This window comes from Acyrthosiphon pisum, chromosome A2, assembly GCF_005508785.2.
Source record: "Acyrthosiphon pisum isolate AL4f chromosome A2, pea_aphid_22Mar2018_4r6ur, whole genome shotgun sequence".
In the NCBI taxonomy this organism is placed as follows: domain Eukaryota; kingdom Metazoa; phylum Arthropoda; class Insecta; order Hemiptera; family Aphididae; genus Acyrthosiphon; species Acyrthosiphon pisum.
The window spans coordinates 59,305,880-59,324,195 of record NC_042495.1 but is presented as its reverse complement, the minus strand read 5'-3'; the positions used below and the strand labels follow the sequence as shown (position 1 = coordinate 59,324,195).

The 18,316-nt window shown below is 29.1% G+C and overlaps 2 protein-coding genes across 8 annotated transcripts in view; both read right to left on the bottom strand.

The window, feature by feature from the left end:
- Positions 1–4,536: 4,536 nt before the first annotated feature.
- Positions 4,537–8,512, bottom strand: LOC100161280 (zinc finger protein 14 homolog). 2 transcript variants are annotated; one of them, XM_001943324.5, is made up of 4 exons: positions 8,224–8,512; positions 6,248–6,418; positions 5,450–5,713; positions 4,537–5,383 (listed from the first exon to the last, which is right to left on the bottom strand). In XM_001943324.5, the coding sequence occupies exons 1-4, from the start codon at positions 8,377–8,379 to the stop codon at positions 4,622–4,624; spliced, it is 1,353 nt and encodes a 450-aa protein (XP_001943359.1). In that variant the 5' UTR covers positions 8,380–8,512; the 3' UTR covers positions 4,537–4,621. The 2 variants fall into 2 exon arrangements, with proteins under 2 accessions (XP_001943359.1, XP_008183372.1); XM_008185150.3 differs by having other exon boundaries at positions 6,269–6,418.
- Positions 8,513–12,010: 3,498 nt separating this feature from the next.
- Positions 12,011–18,316, bottom strand: part of LOC100159241 (paired box protein Pax-5) — a 74,028-nt gene continuing 67,722 nt past the window's right edge. For 3 of the 6 annotated variants that reach the window (XM_008185146.3, XM_016804592.2, XM_001943385.5), the window contains 4 exons: positions 17,296–17,403; positions 16,371–16,610; positions 15,973–16,080; positions 12,011–14,303 (listed from right to left, as the gene is read on the bottom strand). In XM_008185146.3, coding sequence (XP_008183368.1) covers positions 14,074–14,303; positions 15,973–16,080; positions 16,371–16,610; positions 17,296–17,403 — 686 coding nt within the window. In that variant the 3' untranslated portion in view covers positions 12,011–14,073. Of the gene's footprint in view, positions 14,304–15,968; positions 16,081–16,370; positions 16,611–17,295; positions 17,404–18,316 lie in introns of all 6 variants that reach the window. The other 3 variants (XM_003244674.4, XM_008185148.3, XM_008185149.2) reach the window with 3 other exon arrangements.

Below are 18,316 nucleotides of genomic sequence, written 5' to 3'. Positions count from 1 at the left end.
AAATAATTCAAATTTTTCGGTAAATTTGAGTCTTAAAATGTCTCTTTAACTAGTATGTTAATGTTTAACTATACGGCTTAGTCTAAACGACTAAGTATACGTCTAATAAGTAAACACCAGGGAATCTAATGTTTTAAAACTGTTATATAAAAATATTCTATCTCCTCGTGTAGTCACTAGACCTATAGTGATAATACTCGTTTTTGTGTTTAATATAATATTTGTTATTACTTATTAGCTTACTTATTTTATCAAGGATATTATATAGCAAATTTTCAGTCTTAATATGAGACAAAAACTGACTACTATCTTAAATAATTAAGCTAATTTGGATCACAATAAAATTTAAATTAATAAACCACTTAATGAAACGTTTCAAATAGGTACAATTTATTACACTCTCTTCTTCTATACAAATATTTATATTTTGATTATGTGTATTACTCACGATAGAAAACGTAGCACTGAAGGTTCGCTGGTTACATAATGATTATGACAATTGTAAGATTTTATCATTATATTATAAGTACCCTTTTGTTATCTAAAATATACTTATAAGTACTAAGTGGTAGTAGGTAGGTAGTCACTATATAATACTATAATACCTATGTAAATTGAAAAAATACATTCCACTAAGTATCTATATTGGTTTAGGGTTATCTATTGTATATTATAATTAATAAACTAATTTGCCATAATCAATTTTTAATATTTCCCACAGTTTCTTTATATATTTAAAAAATAAACATTATAAATTGGAAGTAATACTAGATTATACATTCTGACTTCTGCGAATTACCTATTTAATTTTAATTGAATATTCTAAAACTGTTGGTATTAATGATTTAAGACTTAAGTAACAAGCGTTCGAAAATATACGATAAGAGTAAAATTTAAGTATTAAAGTAGCTATTTTAACGAGACCAGGAAAGTTGAACAGATTTATTTATTTGTTGATTCATTATTATAACATAAAACGTGGAAACTGAATGCTGCAATTATAATTTTATATTATAAAATGAAATGGTTTCTTGTTTGCGAGCCAAATAAAGTTTATCTACAGTTCGTAATTTGGTGACCACATATGAATTCAAAATCGCTGAGATATACCACCCATATAAGTATATAACCACAAACATTTGAAAACATTGAGGTATTATAAATTACAATAATCAAAACATGTTATAGCTAGGTACAATTTAAGGTTATAAATCAATAAATAAAATGGTTGCTTGAATATAATATAATCATTCAATGAGAAATATTTATTTTATTTGAATAGAAATAACACAGAAGTATAAAAGACATATATATTATGGTTTATTGGTTTCTACTAACTAATAAAATTGAAAACTTAAAAGTAATACATTTTTTATGTTTTTTCGGTGCTTTTGAAAACAACTGGGAATTTTAAATTTTGACTTCCTCGATGCGTTAACTAGAATCACTAGAATCACATCAAACGAGGTATCGAAATTAAAAATTGAAACATTTTGATTGACATTTTTTTGTTTTACAATCGTACCAATAAAATATTAAAATATACATATTATGCAGCTATCATTACTTCGCTCAAATCATCACTTTTAGACAATTGTTTGTAAAATATAGTAGTAAATAATATATAAGGTGCGTGACGCTGACACCAGCAAGTTTGAATTTCAACTCAAAAACCACATCAGTAATAATTGTTATACAATTTATACGAATTTGTAACCACAATTCCAAAATTTTTACGTTCCCCCTTGTAAAATCCAAATTCGATTTGTGGGTGCCAGCATCACGTATAGGTTACTGGTTAGGTTAGGTTATACAAGATAAAGTAAAATTAATTGTGAAAGACTTTCACTGAAAGTATACAAATTAAAATTAATCATGAAATAATTTAATATACCAATATGATTACAGATAATTAATTATTAATAATAACTATTTATAGCAACTGATGAAATTACGATTTTCTTGTTAAAATACGTAAAAATCACAAAATGTACCTACTATTTTCAGTTAGAAATTCGTAAAAATTTTCTTTTTAAATCTAAGATTTGAAAATTTAATATAAGATTCTTAATAAGTTTGTCTACCTTTACTTGTAAAGAATAGATTATTATACATTATAAATATACCTACATAGTTACTTTTTTATTGTCGCCCCGCCATGTCATATAAATTCCGTTCAAACTTATTGCTTATTTTTTTTAAGCCGATTATTCGAAGAAGATTCCTCCCAAATTTACATACCTTAATAAAAAAAAAAAGTTTACCGAAAAGCCAGATTAATTTTTTAATCGAGTGCTAATTTATAATATAAGCTAATAGTTGTTGTTCTATGTCTGATACTTCATTTTCGACACTTGCGTTCAACGGGTCTTTTGGCTGTTTTTTCTTACGCCCAGCTTATTAAGTTCTAAAATATTTTCTATTAACATACTTTTTACGATTTGTACATAAATGTATAATGTATAGTTCGTTATAAAAATTTTACTTCATATTAATCGTGTTCAAACGAAGTAGTCGTTGGTAATATAGGTGCCAGGTGGTACCCAATTTTGTTTATTTTTATCATATTTCGTACTCCACGTTTGGCAGTATACATATAATACCTAGGCAAAGCTCATATTATGTATATTGACGAGTGATTTTCGGCATTTTATATAATGCCTATAGGTAACTTGCATAATATTAAATTATCCATATTGCCGGTAACATATAGAATGTATTATACTACCTACTAAACTAATAGAATGATGTTAACCAACAATAATAATAATATTTTTTGGTAGAAAAATTAAATTGTTAGGCATTGAACTATCAAAAATCAGCATATAATTTATATATTTATAAACATTTATGTTTATTTGGGAATGTAATATTATTTTAAATTCTGAGCAGAGCGATAAATAAATAAATTTTAAAATGTTGTTTTTTTTTTTAAATTTTTGTCATCTGCGCCGTTTGAGGCAGTACAACTGCTTCGATTTTATTTATTGTCAGTTAAAAATCCTAATATTACGAAAAGCATTCAGCAATAACCTAATGCATTAGTGCATTACCATCTCATTTTTAATTATACTACCTATGTTTGGTAGAAAATTTGAAAAATCCTCAGTTGTTTAATAGCTCTGAAGGTATTTCTATAAATCCTTGTCATAGATTACATAGAGTTTCAACATTAATTGACTACTAAAAAACTAATTTCAGTCCTTATGAGGCTCTACGTTTGGATGAGTCCATGTTGCTCTGGAGACGGCGACTAGTATTTAGTTTTGACAATAAACAAAAATTAAAAAAACAAATATGGATTCAAGTTTTTTGAGTTATGTACACCTGACGGTTTTGTACTGAATACTGAAATGTATAAAGGAAAAACTGATCAGGCGTCAAATGGTTAAAAAATAAATGATTTAGTCATCAGATTGATGATATCTAAATAAGGGTCACCACTTATGCATAAATAGGATAATTTTATGGTGTATAGAAAATGAAAATATAAACATTCAGTGAAATTTTCATGTATCTACAGTCATTCGTTTTTGAATTACAAGAAAATACTAAAATCGCTACAAGATACTATCGAAGCAAATCGACACACAAAAATAAAAAATTAAAAAAATTAAAATAAAAACACACATAATTATAAGATAAATACATTCATCGCTCCGTTCAGAATCTAAAAATGATTTTGTAGCTAAAAATGTATAAAATGATTAACTTTTATGGTAAGGATTGAAAATTTAATACCCTTGTTTTGGTTTTATGTAAATAAAAGGTTCCATGTAAATAGTTGAATAAATTACTTTATTCAAAATAATATTATCATCAAATATACTTAAATATAACATATTATAGGTTGACCGACCATATTCGCTAAGAATAAATTTTAGTATAAAATGATATTATATCCTTGAATTCAAATTGAACAACATCTATTACAATGACCCACTTTTAACCTAATGTACAGCAGAGCGACACCCACTCGCCCACCTTTTTGACATTAGTTTTTAAAAAGGTGGTATAATATCATGTTTTTAGTATTTAACAACTGATCTTATTATTACAATGATATCATGAGACAAATTTATAATAAAATAATTGTTGCATCAGTTATTTTATACTAACTGTTTCGTATCAAAAATCAAGGTGCTATTTAAACTAAATAATTTAATTTATTTTAATTTAATAAGCTAAATTACATTAATAAAGACAATATTAATTTTAAATAACTGTACTTTTTTTCATTCATGATTTATAAGTACATTTTATTGCATACAATTTATTAAAAAAATCTGTAATTATATTTTTAAAAGTAATGTAAGGCCTTTACTGTGAATTGTCATAATAGCCTTAATTCGGCTTTGATAATTAAAAAAATAGTAAAATTAATATTATAAAACAAAGAATATAATGCCAACATTTATAATAAACACTAATGTATATTTAATATTTATACTCACTGTTAGGCAGTTAGTAACTTAAATAATTTTCAAAATTAAAATCCACATTGAAAATAATTTTTAAATGTATTATTTTGCACAAATAAATAAGTGTGTATACAAATATAAATTCAGTCATGGCATATTAAAAAAATTTAAAAAATATCCTACTTGATAAACAATTGTAACTATACATTTTTGGATAAATGAGTTTCTCTATGATTTAAAACTTCTTTAATACCAGGAAAATATTTTCCACAAGTAGTGCACTCGTACATTTTATTTTCTTTTTTCTTAGGTTGGTGTACAGAATTATTATGTTTATCCATTGCTTCTTTAGTCGGTAAGACAACATGGCAAATGCCACACTCAATTTCAATCATGTGCTCAAGGTCAATATGTTTGTTTTTTGCTGCGTATGTGGTGAACATACGATCACAATGATTACAGCTAAATGTACTTGAATGACTTGTATAATGTACTACCAAATGGTCTTCCATTTTTTCCATGGTATCAAAATAAGCATTGCATGTGACACATTGAAACTCCAACGGAGTTTCATTATGATGGCAATTGGTGTGACGATCAAGACTTTGTTTGTTTGAAAATCTTTTCTCACAATATTTACAAATATGGGGAACATTATGATACATTGACATGTGTCGCTTGAGCAGCCCTGAAGTTTTGTAATAAGTTGGACACTCTGAACACTTGAAACTACCCATGTCTAAATGAAAGCGAGCTCGATGACTAACTAGGAACATCATCGATTCTGCTTCAAAATTACATTCACCGCAAATATAAACAACTTTACCATTTTTAACAATAACCAATGGTTTTTCATTGTCCATTTCATTTTCAGTTTTTATTTTTTTTGATTTACGTTTTTCAGTGTCAAATACAGATACATCTGCATTTCGTTTGGAATCAACTGATGTACTTTTCTTTTCCTAAGACAAGTAACATAATCTTTAAATTAAAAATTGTTTTTAGTTTTAAAATATTTTTATACATACATTGTTAGTTTTTGAACCTTGATAGCTGTTCAAATTCCCATTCATATTTTTTGCTATTATATCTGACTTTTTTTTGTCATTATTCATGATTTCTTTAATTGTACTAGCATTCTCATCAACGTACACAGTAGATTTACTTTTTGTATCAACTGTGACATTGACGGGTTCAATTGTTAGTTCATCACCATCAACTATATTGTATAAGCAACTATCAAATAAATCAGCTGAAGAATCTTGTTCTTCCAAGTCTAACTTGTATGTAATCTAATAAAGTGATACAAAGTTAATGAGTACATTCATATATATATTTTAATAACTAAGGCTAAGATTTATATGCATTTTAATGTTTTTTCCTTTAAGTCAATTCGATTAAATAGAACCATTTTTTTTGCATATTTTAAATAGATTTTTGAGAACCTTGTTAATTTTTTTGATTTTTAAACTTGAATTTTATAATATTATTCACCGGTCTACAATTCACAAAAATAATATTTCTACAGTTAATGAAAATACTATTTTTTGTTCAGAAATTGGGGTTGGGCCGATTTGGTTTTCAACTGATGAGCCAACAGACATCGACAGTCGATATGTTTGTAAGGTCATAGTTGGTGCTCTCCACAAAGACCATTGTTCTAAGCCTTATAAATTAATATGGAAAGAACTTAAAAAATTAATTTTCAAACTATCGGTAAAGTATTATAAAAAAATGTTATATATTTTGGCATATTTTGGTAAATAAAATGCATATTTTACAATTTTTTATTGCATATAAATCCTTGCCCTATTAATAAGACATACATTTAATGGATCATCTGATACTTGAATATAAGTAAAATGTGTGTCCTTGTGCACGTTCCTTGATAATTCCAGATCACATGCTATTGCTTTACTTTTAAAGTTGTAGATTAAATCTAGGGTTTCAGCACAAGTTACACAAATATTCTGAGGAAAATCATCATTCACTGTCACCTGAAAAGTCAAATATTGTATTACATTTTGATTATAATATTAAATATAAGTACCTAAGACCTAAGTTACATTTATTCATAACATATATCTAAAATAATGTAGGTACCTACACTATAAAATAATTAGGTACTAACTTGTTGGATCTGTTAACTTTATTGATTTATTTATTAATAAAGACTTTTTTATTAAAGAATTGAATTAATGGATTCAAGTACACATCAGAATCTAAATATAAGTTAAGTAGGTATATATATTATAAGCATAAAACAGGTTGTTTCATGCTGCTGGGAAATTTATCATAAACAAATTCCGATAATATAATAGGTTGTAGTAGTTGTTTGTGATGTATGATTGTACTACAGTATATTATTATTGTTAAGAAATACGCATGCCTATATTTTGAAAAAAAAAACAAACCCTGGAATATAGGTTGGTAGACCAATTTAATTAGATTTGGTCAGGGGCGCCATTTCAGTTTTTTTTTAAGGTGTGCAAACAATTAAAGAGGCCAATTTTTTCCCACCTCCAGGCCAATCGTTAAAAAAACGTTTCTAGTGTTTTCAGTTTTTCATTACAGATTCATTACAGTATCAAAAACATACTTAATAAAAACATATTTTTATAGTTAACACATTACATTTTACCGTTCATACATTCTGTGTATATTATACTGTATAGTGTATAGTAAAGATATTTTTAGATAGAATAGATGCATATTATTATTATTATGTCTTTTGTTTATCAGTAACCAGAGGTGGACTGGCCCAGGGTGCTATACACGAAGTAGCACCCTGGGCCCCCGTTTGTATTTATGATCCGGGCCCCCGATTAAAACAGTCGGTATACGGTATAATACTGTATTATACAAAATAAAAATAAAATAACATATTTCAACATCTCTACAAATAAACAACATGTTATTCTTAATTTTTTTTTTTATATTTACTTATAAAACTAAGGGCTCTTTCCTAATTTAGGTAGGTTTGAAAAAAAATTACGGGCCCCTAATTAATTTTGCACCCCGGGCCAAAAATAGCCAGTCCGCCCCTGTCAGTAGCCACTTACCATTTACACATATTTGTGTGTGCCAGTGGATAAAGTGATACCGATATCAATTTATCAATTATCAAATTAAAGAACACGATATTATAATATTATTTATGATTATCAGTGAATAGCTGCGGTGCATGCACAATTAAAGATTGGCAAACTGAAGGCCATCTGGCCATAGTATTAATTAGGCCTAGGCCAATTGTGGACAACAAAATTACAGGGTGTGCGAGTGCATACCCTGCCCCCCCAAATGGCGCCCCTGGATTTGGTTCTGTAATGAAACGATTGTACATTAATAACTAGAAATTAACAAAACTAAAGTACCCATATCATTAGATTGAAAGGACATACTAGTTCCCAGTAACTGAAAGAGGAGTAGTTAGATAAATGTATTTAAGGCATTAAAGAAACAAATAATTTAATTACTTATTACACACACCTTTATTACATTAAATAATTTGACAAGGTAACAATGATAAAAATAATGTAGGATTATTATATTTTAGGTAGGTATAATTCGTATAAGGAATGAGATTTTTTAATGGGTATGTGACCTAACCAGATACTAAAAATTACTCAAGTATAATATTATTTTGTTCTTCAATGTTGTTATTAATATAAAATTAATAGGTATGATAGATAGATAGAATTTAAATTGTATTTTGATTTAGTATTTTAAAGAGTCGATATTGAGTAGGTTTTATAATATAATTGTTATTGACAGCAATACTAAATAAATGACAAAAACATACGATTAGTGAAGTACAGTATTGAATTTTTTCAACAATTGATGTATTTTTGTCAACATGTTGTCCTATATGAACTGTTACATTGGTAGAGCTGAAACATAAGCGGCAGTCATCCAATTTTTCTTTCATTTTATCTATTACATATTCGCGTTCTTCCATATTGAAAAATAATTAAAAACTACAATTTTAAAATAAAGTACCAATTTATAGGATTAGGAAAGAATAACAATATTTTAAATGAAAAAAAAATAACCGGGACAATCACAAATCATAATATTCTGTGTATTAATTAACTCGATAGTCGACGATAGGACATTATACGATAAATATACAATTTGATAAAGGACAATAAATTACAATGTGACCAACTGCTGTACTTAACCTTTAGAGTACGGTAATTTTAGGATTTCATATAATGTTTTAGCATTTAGCGGGATTTTTGAAATAATAATTAATAATATTATAATCCTGTTGTCTAGGCTATAATTATAGGATCTAGAGAACCCAGCGGCTCGCGCAATCACGCCAATGTGTATATTTGTGGTGAGTAGTGTACTAGAATACTAAATGATGTGAAAATAATGAAGTTGAAAAATTATAAAAAGCTAGATAAGTACATCATTCTGTGTACATTTTGAGCACTCGTTGTTCTCAGTTCTCCTAAGACCCAAATCAGCTCTCTCCACGATAAATCTATGACTTATGAGTCATATCATTGTGGTGTTGAAAATGTTATATAAAATATAATCTATGAGATGTATTTTTAGATTTCGAATGGAGCAACGAATATATTGATCTTACAATGATATGTGTTTTTTTGTGTTTATTACACAAAATATGTAAAATACATGCACTTAAACCTAGTAGAAAAAAGACTTTAATATAAAATATTGAGGTGGTTTCTGACGGAAAAGTTGGTACTTTTGGGATGTAAAAATAGAAAACTCCCAGTAGTTTTAAAAAGTATCGAGAAAAAAAGTGAAGTTTCAGTTTTTGGTATAACTTTAAAATAAAACACCGAAAATACATGAGCTTATCACCGAATGTTTATATTGGAATTTTCTATACCTACACTATAACATTTTCAAAATATTTTACAATTTTTTAACTATTTAAAGGCATAAGACAATTTTGATTTTTATAATTTTTTTTTTTGGTGTCGATAAACATTTTTTCGCTTGGTCAAAAAATATGAATATTTAATGCAAGATTTCTTATAATTTTTTGTTAGTGAAAATTAAAAGCTGAATGTATATCCATAATAATTTTTTATGAGCGCCCGATATTAAAATGTTGACAAAATTTATCAAATTAAAAATTATCAAATTATTTATTAGGTAGTTAAAAATGTATTAAATTAAATTTTGATAGCTAAAGATTGAAAATGTAAATCAAGGTTTCACGTAAGTAGATTATACTGTTACCGAAAAATTTAAAAATATGTAAACACAGTTTTCATCTATAGACATAAAATTTTTTTAAGTTCAAATTTTGACAAAATTAGATATTTAAACGAATTAAATAGGTATGATTTCGTTATCATGTTGCAATTTAAAAATATTATTCGTTTTTACTTGAAACTTATACACACAATGAGATTTACAAACACAATTTTTCAATATTATAGGCTTACAGACGATTTTCGTTCTAAATCATTTTTCGTGTACAATGATCTTATATATCATTGAATTATTTTAACACATACATTGCAGTCAAGCACGGATTAAGACATCGTGAGGCCCAGGGGCCAATGTTTTAAATGAGGCCCCTGTACGAAAACAAAAAATATTAATGTATATTATAATGTGTTCCGGGGTGAAGTGACCAGCCGACGTCATGTAAAAGTATACAAAAAATGATGAAGAAATACCCTTTAAAGATTGGTTCTAACTTATTTATGTTTTAAGTTATGGGCAATAAACTTTTTTTTATCAAAACCTTACATATCACGCATTTGTTTATGTATTTTCAAAAGTTTTCAACATTTTGATGTAATTTTTTTTTTATTTTAAAGCTATTTAATTTTTCTATCAACACTCCGAGATACGCAATTGAACTAGAATTAAAAAAGTAGAAAAAAGTTGGCAAAAATTAGTATTTTTTAAAGGAAATCGTGTATTATTACAAATAATTTATTACTTAGTATGGGTTTTTTGTATTATTTTACTGATAATAAATACATTAATACACCTAGAATACCTTGAAAGTTTGGTTTTCATAATATATTCCTGTTAATCGCCACTTAATTTTTTTCTCTAGCCTTTGAAATGCTAGAATATCTAATTATGACCCCTTTGTTCATAAGGTGTATCTACTACTCGTCTTATGATTATATTATATTTATTATGTTAACAAGTATGGTGCCTAGATACACTGGCTACATTTTAATATAACAATGTATTAATATTATTGTAAACCATAGGTTAATGTATTCATCAATATATCATTATATCAAAATGTGTTGTAAACAAAACATTCCATTTTTGGTTCGAATATTATTAAAATTTACTAACAAAAATACAAGACTATATTAGGATTTTTGAAAGCTGGTAGTTTTTTCGTGCAATTAGATCAATAAGCGGAAATAAATATACTTCCAGAAATCTATTTTTATTTTCGAAAAAAACCTAACAATTTCTCCGATTTTTGTGTGTTTTGTTGGAAGCAATTTTTTTTTTTTTTAGTAATTCAAACTTAAAAGTGAATTTTGAAAAAAAAAAAGAAAATTTCTCTGGTTACTATAATACTAATTAAACAATACTACAGATCATAAATCCATTTCCTATATAATCTAGAAAAGAGATTAAGGAATTCAAATATATGTTTTCAAAATTAAAATAGCCAAAAGGACTTTTGGTCCTGGGTGGATTTGTCTTCCATTTTTTGGGAGTTTTGTGGCACATGTAAGTTGAACATTTTTTTATCACAAAATATAGTGACGGGGTTCAAGAATCTTAGCCGTCGTTTATCTTAAAATACATAAAGCGTTCGGGGAACTCGCACACACTAATGATCAGTCACTACACACATAGATATAGTACTAACGATGGATGTACAATATTTCCTAAATCCGACCCCTTCAAAATGGTTCACTTCGACAGCCTTAACTTTTAATTTTTATCAAACATATAATATAATATAAAACAAGCTAAAAAACATTTCGGGGGGAGGGGGGCACGTGCCCCCAGTGTCCACCCCCTGGCTACGGCACTGATAGTAATATTAACGTATATTTATAATTTCAAAATGTTTTTAACTTCATGGATTTTTTTTAAATCAACTGAGAAAAGCTAAGTTATTTCAATTGTAAATTAAACTGGTTAAGTTAATAAATTGATTAGAGAATAAACTAACTAGTCAAGTTAATGCAATAATGTCCACCTTTGGTTGACAGACTGTGTCTACTCAGGATCGTTTTTCGTATATAATGGTTTTATCATTGGATTTAAATTTAACACAATCTTTTACTATAACCTGATATATTGACAATGACAAGGTACACTCGAAACCTACTTTCCCACTTTTGGCACTTTTTAATGTTTATAAATATAATGTTTATAGGTACTTATTCTTAATATGGTGGTTATCTTTTTTATACAGGAGTCTAACTGTTAATTATTATATATTTGCATACATGATGATTTTAGTATAAAAGAAAATAATTATAAAATTTTCTTTAGAAATCGACTTATACAATTTAATAACTAAGTTTAGTACATTTGAATACCGAAAATTTCACTGAAAACATGCAGCTAGATAATGTAAGGTAAAGATAATACGATGATATTTATGAACAGACTTCTTTTATTATCTTATAAGTATAATAATTTGTTTTTACAATTTATATTCATTATTATTAAGTACAATTTTGGTCATATAGCATACTTAAGGGACCACAAACATCTTAGTTATGCATAATATACAGTTTAATAAACACTATAGTTTTATCATAATAATATATCATATTTTTATTAAAAGGAATTTCAAGATCTTCTAAAAGTTTTCTTTGGTAAGTAAGTATATAACATAATAACTGGTCGAGTGTCTAACACAGAATAAATAAATTTTTTAGTACAATTGTTTGAAGTCATGAAACGCCTACAAATTAATATGAGAATTATATTATAATTATTAGTTATTACATAAAAATTGAAATAAGAAAAATAATACAAAAATAACAAATAAATGTATAATAAAGATAATGTTTTAAATTTTCTTGTAAACATTTTTAATAAATAGAAAATGTCTAAAGATTTAAAAATTTAAAAATATGTAAGTACAAAATCACTTAAGTGCATTGATTAGTGCGTTGAAGCATCACTTATTGACTAGGGTGTGTTCGATTTATGTTTTAAAAAAGTACTCGAATAGGATACATAATAATACTTTTTTATATGTATAAATAATAAAAAAAAATAATAATATTGATAATAATAATAATAATAATAATAATATATAAATACAAATTCATACAGACATTGCACATATTTCGTCTCACAGACGAGTAAAATTTGTTTTGGATTTTATAGATAATAAGTTGCACATGAACAAAATATGATAACCTAATTAATTTAGTTATAACAAATTTGTTATTAATATATGTTAATTATATTCGAATAAAATTAAAATTAGACTAGAATTTGATTAAAAACAACGTTAAAAAAGATCAATTGTTTCGAGAGAGCATTAAATATGAGCTTTATTCGTTATCCTTGTTCAAATAAAAATAAAAATAAAAGTAAGGGAGGTACATAATATATTGGTAGTCTTTAAAAATTAATTAAGTAAGCAACAGAGAACCACTGATATACAAATTTAAATGAAGATATCTAATTAAAAGTACATAAATCCAATATCTATTGGCTAGTCACGAAAAATGTTTAGATAGAGTGTAATTATTACATTAAATATAGTTACATTTCTAATTGTATGTACATCAAATATATAACATATTATAACATTAAAACTCAAGAGTAATGATAAACAAACTGCGATTTGATCGATTAATATAATACTATGTATAATATTTTATGTATAGAAATATACATAAGATTTGGATTCTGTACAAATAACAACACTATAAATATATCTTTGGTTTTCTATGATAAAAAAAAAGCAGCTAATAAGGGGAAAATATATTTAGAGTTGGTAAACAAATGTATTACAATATTATTATTTCGTGTTCATAAATCATAGTTTATACTCTAAAACCGTGCCTACCTATGCATGCACTACACGACTATCGACTCAATATTTCATCAATTAGATTAAAACATTTATAATATTATAGGTACAGTGTTCTGAGTTATGACTTAAATTATTCAAGTTACATGTACACGTCATATACTATAGTATATTATGTAAGTGTAGGTATATACCAAAAACGTTTATAAATAAAAACAAAATAATAAAAATTTTCGGTACTCGTTAATCGGTAATTTTGATGATTTTTACAAAAATCTTTCGTCTACACGCACTTGCCCCAAAGTGATCAAGACGTGTCCCAAGCGCTTCAAAAAATAACTAAAAATAAGAACTTATTTTCATTGAACACTCCATAAATATCGTTCGAGTATGGGTAGGTTACTACTCTGCAGGGTGGGTATCATCGTCGTGACATACACAGACACATACTTTGTAGTAAGTAAGTTATACCTAGTCCTGCTATTCGTTAATTAATACAAATCGTTTTTGTACATCGCTTACGTAATATTATTATTCGTACATAAATGCGTTATATATTTATAACATAATAATATAATATAATATCTTTATTATATTATTATCTCGTATTAATTATTTTTGATGATGGCTGGACCGTGGCGCGGGCGTTCTCTCTCCGTGTGGTCTCCTCTAACTTATGCCGATGTACGGCGACGTCACTGGGCCCGGGTTGTTGGCCTGGCACGGCGATGACGCGCTGCCCAGCGGCGACGAGGCACTGGCGCAGGCCGCCGAGTTCGCCCTCGTGGCCGCCACCGGCGATCTGGCTGCCATGCTGGCGCTGCTGCCCGTCTCATTGCCGCAGATCTCGTGAGCGTTGTTATTGTGGCCGTTGCTGTTGTTGTAGTAGTAACGGTGATCTGTAATATACAATGGTATAAATCATTAGGATATGGGCCGCTTTAGCAATAACACCAATAATATTGTATTGTTATGTTTTACGTGCTTAAACGAAATCGTGGTTATAATGTCAGACGACCGACCAGAAACCCGGTCACAAAATAGCTATAGGTGAGTTTGTTAAAAAGGGGGTTCTATATAGTTATTAGTTATTACTCTACGAGTGAAACGGTTGTCTTCGTCTTACAAGCGTATACTGTTATGGTAAAGACTAAAAATCACTCCCCGTATATGGTCAATATTGATTTCTCGGCATATTATATGACTTACTAAAGAAAAAAAATTACTCGTTTTCAGTGTGCAGAACCATTGTGGCATTATTTAGTATTTTGCAGATGATTACATTGATTACAATGTTATTATATTTGTTATGAATAATAGTTAAAATATTTTAATTTTATTACATAATGAAAATGTAAAGGCATTTTTCTATTAAATCATGTATGAAATTATTCTCAACATTTTCGCAATAAGTCGTGTTATCTACATTTATATCAACCAATCAGCAGTAATAAGTAAATTATGGATAACATTTATACGAATGTCGAATAGTAACCTACGGCATGTGTGTTGTGTGTGTATGACGGAGACGACTGTTTCACTCTTTATAATATATTCCTACCTACTTAGATACATATTTTATGCTTAGTTTAGGGCGTTTAGGTGCCCATAATGTATGCTACCAACCATTTGCATTACCTTTTTGATAAATTGAAAAACCTGAAACCTATTATTTTGATCAATATTGGTAACCCGTTTAGATAAAATAATATTACTTACGTAACGTTTCCCTCGTTATAATTGAACTTGTAAGTTGTAAGCACAAAGATTATAATATTTCAAATCAACCGACCCTAACCTAGCCAGTATAGGTAACATATTATATTAGCTGGAAAGTAGTATGTACTTGCACAATGCACATAGTACACACATATAAATACCTACTTTAATTGTTGGAACATGGAGTCATTTGCCACCTATAGGCTTCTCCGAAAATTCAAATAGTCTAATATTGATTGTTAAAATAAATTAAACGTGCTTCAAGCATTGCGTAATGGGTATATTCAGGATGCATTCTCATGCAACAATTATTCTCAAACATCCTTTAATGGTCATCAGAATTCAGAATACCGACCATCTACTAGATTTGCATAGCATTATTTATTTATTAATTTAAACGGAATAAAGCCCGATACAATTTAAACCATAATAACAAGATGAGTTTAACAGAAAGAAATAATACCTACACATAAAGAAATTTATCAATAAACGATTTATTAATATAACATAAATCACGCATAAAATCTTATAATATAATAGTAACATGTAATCCATTATGAATTAAATGTGGTTTTTATTAAATTAAATTAATTTTTTTTATTTTGACTTAACTCCTCTTGGATGGATAAACACGTAAACTATATTTTGCTGGCCCCCGATAATTTTCTTAATTTTCCTACTAAAGTGGCCTTCTATATAAATACTATAATTGGTGAACGCTGTAGAACTATAGTGGACTAGGGGGGTACTTCAACCCCCAAATTCAGTATTTAGTATAATAATACATATTATAGTGCATGGCCGTGACCGACGGACTCGCGTAGACCAAAACTCACGCGAAATACCTACTGAGAAGACCGCTGGTGCCTGTAGGGTTGTAACTGTAACCGGCATATGGGGACGACGCGTACTGATTGTAGGGCGAGCTCGTGTACGACGCGTATTCGGTGCCGGCGCCTGAAACAAAACGGGATAACAAATTATTAGGTACGTCATCATACTATAAATGCATATTATACATAGGTATATAATTATTATCTTTCGAACTTGGGGGGGGGGGGTACTTGGATGCACCCTGCCAGGAGCGAAAAACAATCGATGTGTTTGCCAGCGATTTGAGCGATATCGCCCGTTGGCCACGACACGATTATACGACGCCATACGTGTAGTATATCGACGATACCGTGGCCGTCATCGGTGCAGTCTACAATAATATTATTAATGTTACGGGTTGGCGCGCGACTTACCTGCCGTGGCGTAGTGTGTGGTGAAACCCGGTAACATGGTGGGCGCCGAGGCCGCGTACACCGTACCGTTGTTCTGGTTGTTGTTGGCCGGTTGCAACACGGTCAAGCTCGACGGGTCGGGCGATCCGGCGGGCGTGACGTCAGCCGCTGACAACGACAGGGAGACGCTGCCGGACTGCTGAGGTCCGGTACCGCCGCCACTGCCGCCGTTACTAAACCCACCAGGGGCGGTACCGCTATCTACGCGAGACAAACCATCACAACAAGCGTAAATAAAACGAAAAACAAAATGCCATGCGATCGAAACGCCGAGCTGGCCGGTCAATACAGCACCTAGTGGATTCTGCCGTCATTATAATATATTGTGTAATAAAGTTATAGCCTGCAGTGACGTATTTAGGATTGTTCTTAAACATTTTTTTTTTTGTTTTGGTGGGGTTGTTTCCGGTGAGAACATTTTCCGGGAAGTAAGTTAGATGAAATGTTATTTTATATAATTGGTAGGTACTTATATTTGTATTTAATTTTCATTTATAACAATTATTATTACTGTCTAACGATAAGACTAATTTAATTAGGTGCTGATATTACAAGTCGAGGGAGTGTAAAGGAAAATGTTGGCGAATAGCTACGGAGTACAGGGGTTGGCAAATAAATGTGTATTTTGGGGGTGGCTCGGGTAACAAGATCCTAAATACATGTAGCACTGCAGTTATATAGTTGCTGGTATATGACTAATACACTGCATAATAAAAAATATAATTTAATATGTAGGTACTATGTACGCTGGCGGCACTATATCAGCGAAATCTATTTTGACCGGCCCACGCGGCCACGCGTAACACGGCGGATCTATATTATATTCTAAACATTAAAAACGTAAACACCAAGGCGGTCGGTTATCATGCCACGGTAGAAAACTCACCTGTGTGGTACTGTACGGGCGACAGATGGGTATGATCTAAAACGGTACTAGGACTCATCTTTTGGATTTCTTGCATCGTTAACGGGGCAAGGGGAGTGACTCCGCCTACTGGACGAAAAACAAAAAAAAAAAAAAACAATAACAAAACACTCTACGTAAATACATATAACACTCTCTAAAATTCTACTACGGTTCCATCATAATATTATGCAAGGACACAGGGTGATTCATCCAGCATCTCTTTTTTCCTCAATAATGCAGTTTTTCAAATTCTTGAGATTTTTTTGTATTACTTAAAGGGTGGTCTGTGGAGACGCAAACTTCTATTATTCAAATGAGAACCTCCCATTTCAACCGTAAATTATTTAGTGGATAGTTTTTCTGAAAGTGTTGATGTTTCAAAATCAGAATTAAGTAGTTTTTGAGTTATTTGACTTCGTGTATGATAAGTATAATAAGTCCATGATAACGGGTTTGGAAGATATGGGGGTAGTTATAAAGAACATTTTAGTAATATTGATCAATCAACAATGTTTTTTACAAATTATTAATGTTGATTCAACATTAATAATTTGTAAAAATGGTCCAAGTATAATAAATACTAGATCCAGTAGGTATTACATCTGTTTTATATTTTTGTAAAATTGTTTTTAAAGACTTTTATCTTGAATTTCTGAGTATAAAATTTTAATTATTGAGAAACAACTCGTTCAAATTTTGAATTAGGTACATACATCAAAATTATGAGAATAAATATCTAATTTTTAACAGTATTTGAAAAATAAAAGTTTGTATCGCAGAACATTGCTTGAGTGGTACAAAAATCTCAATGAATAGAAAATATGGTCTTCAAGTATATTTAAAAATGTAAACATCAGAATTTGTATAAATTCATTATCAAACGAAACAATGGGGGTGAGCATGCTTGGTAAATCATCCTGTATACAATATTAAGCTACGTCATGTACATGAGATAACACTATTATTAGTAGGTACATTATGCTGGCACTACACTCGGCGG

Bases quoted from the DNA above. Each gene is read 5' to 3' on its own strand.
- LOC100161280 (XM_001943324.5), bottom strand. From the start codon at position 8,379: ATGGAAGAACGCGAATATGTAATAGATAAAATGAAAGAAAAATTGGAT. The intron at 6,419-8,223 runs GTATGTTTTTGT...TTGACTTTTCAG, and splicing joins AATACTGTACTTCACTAATC to GTGACAGTGAATGATGATTT. The intron at 5,384-5,449 runs GTATGTATAAAA...TACTTGTCTTAG, and splicing joins AAGGTTCAAAAACTAACAAT to GAAAAGAAAAGTACATCAGT.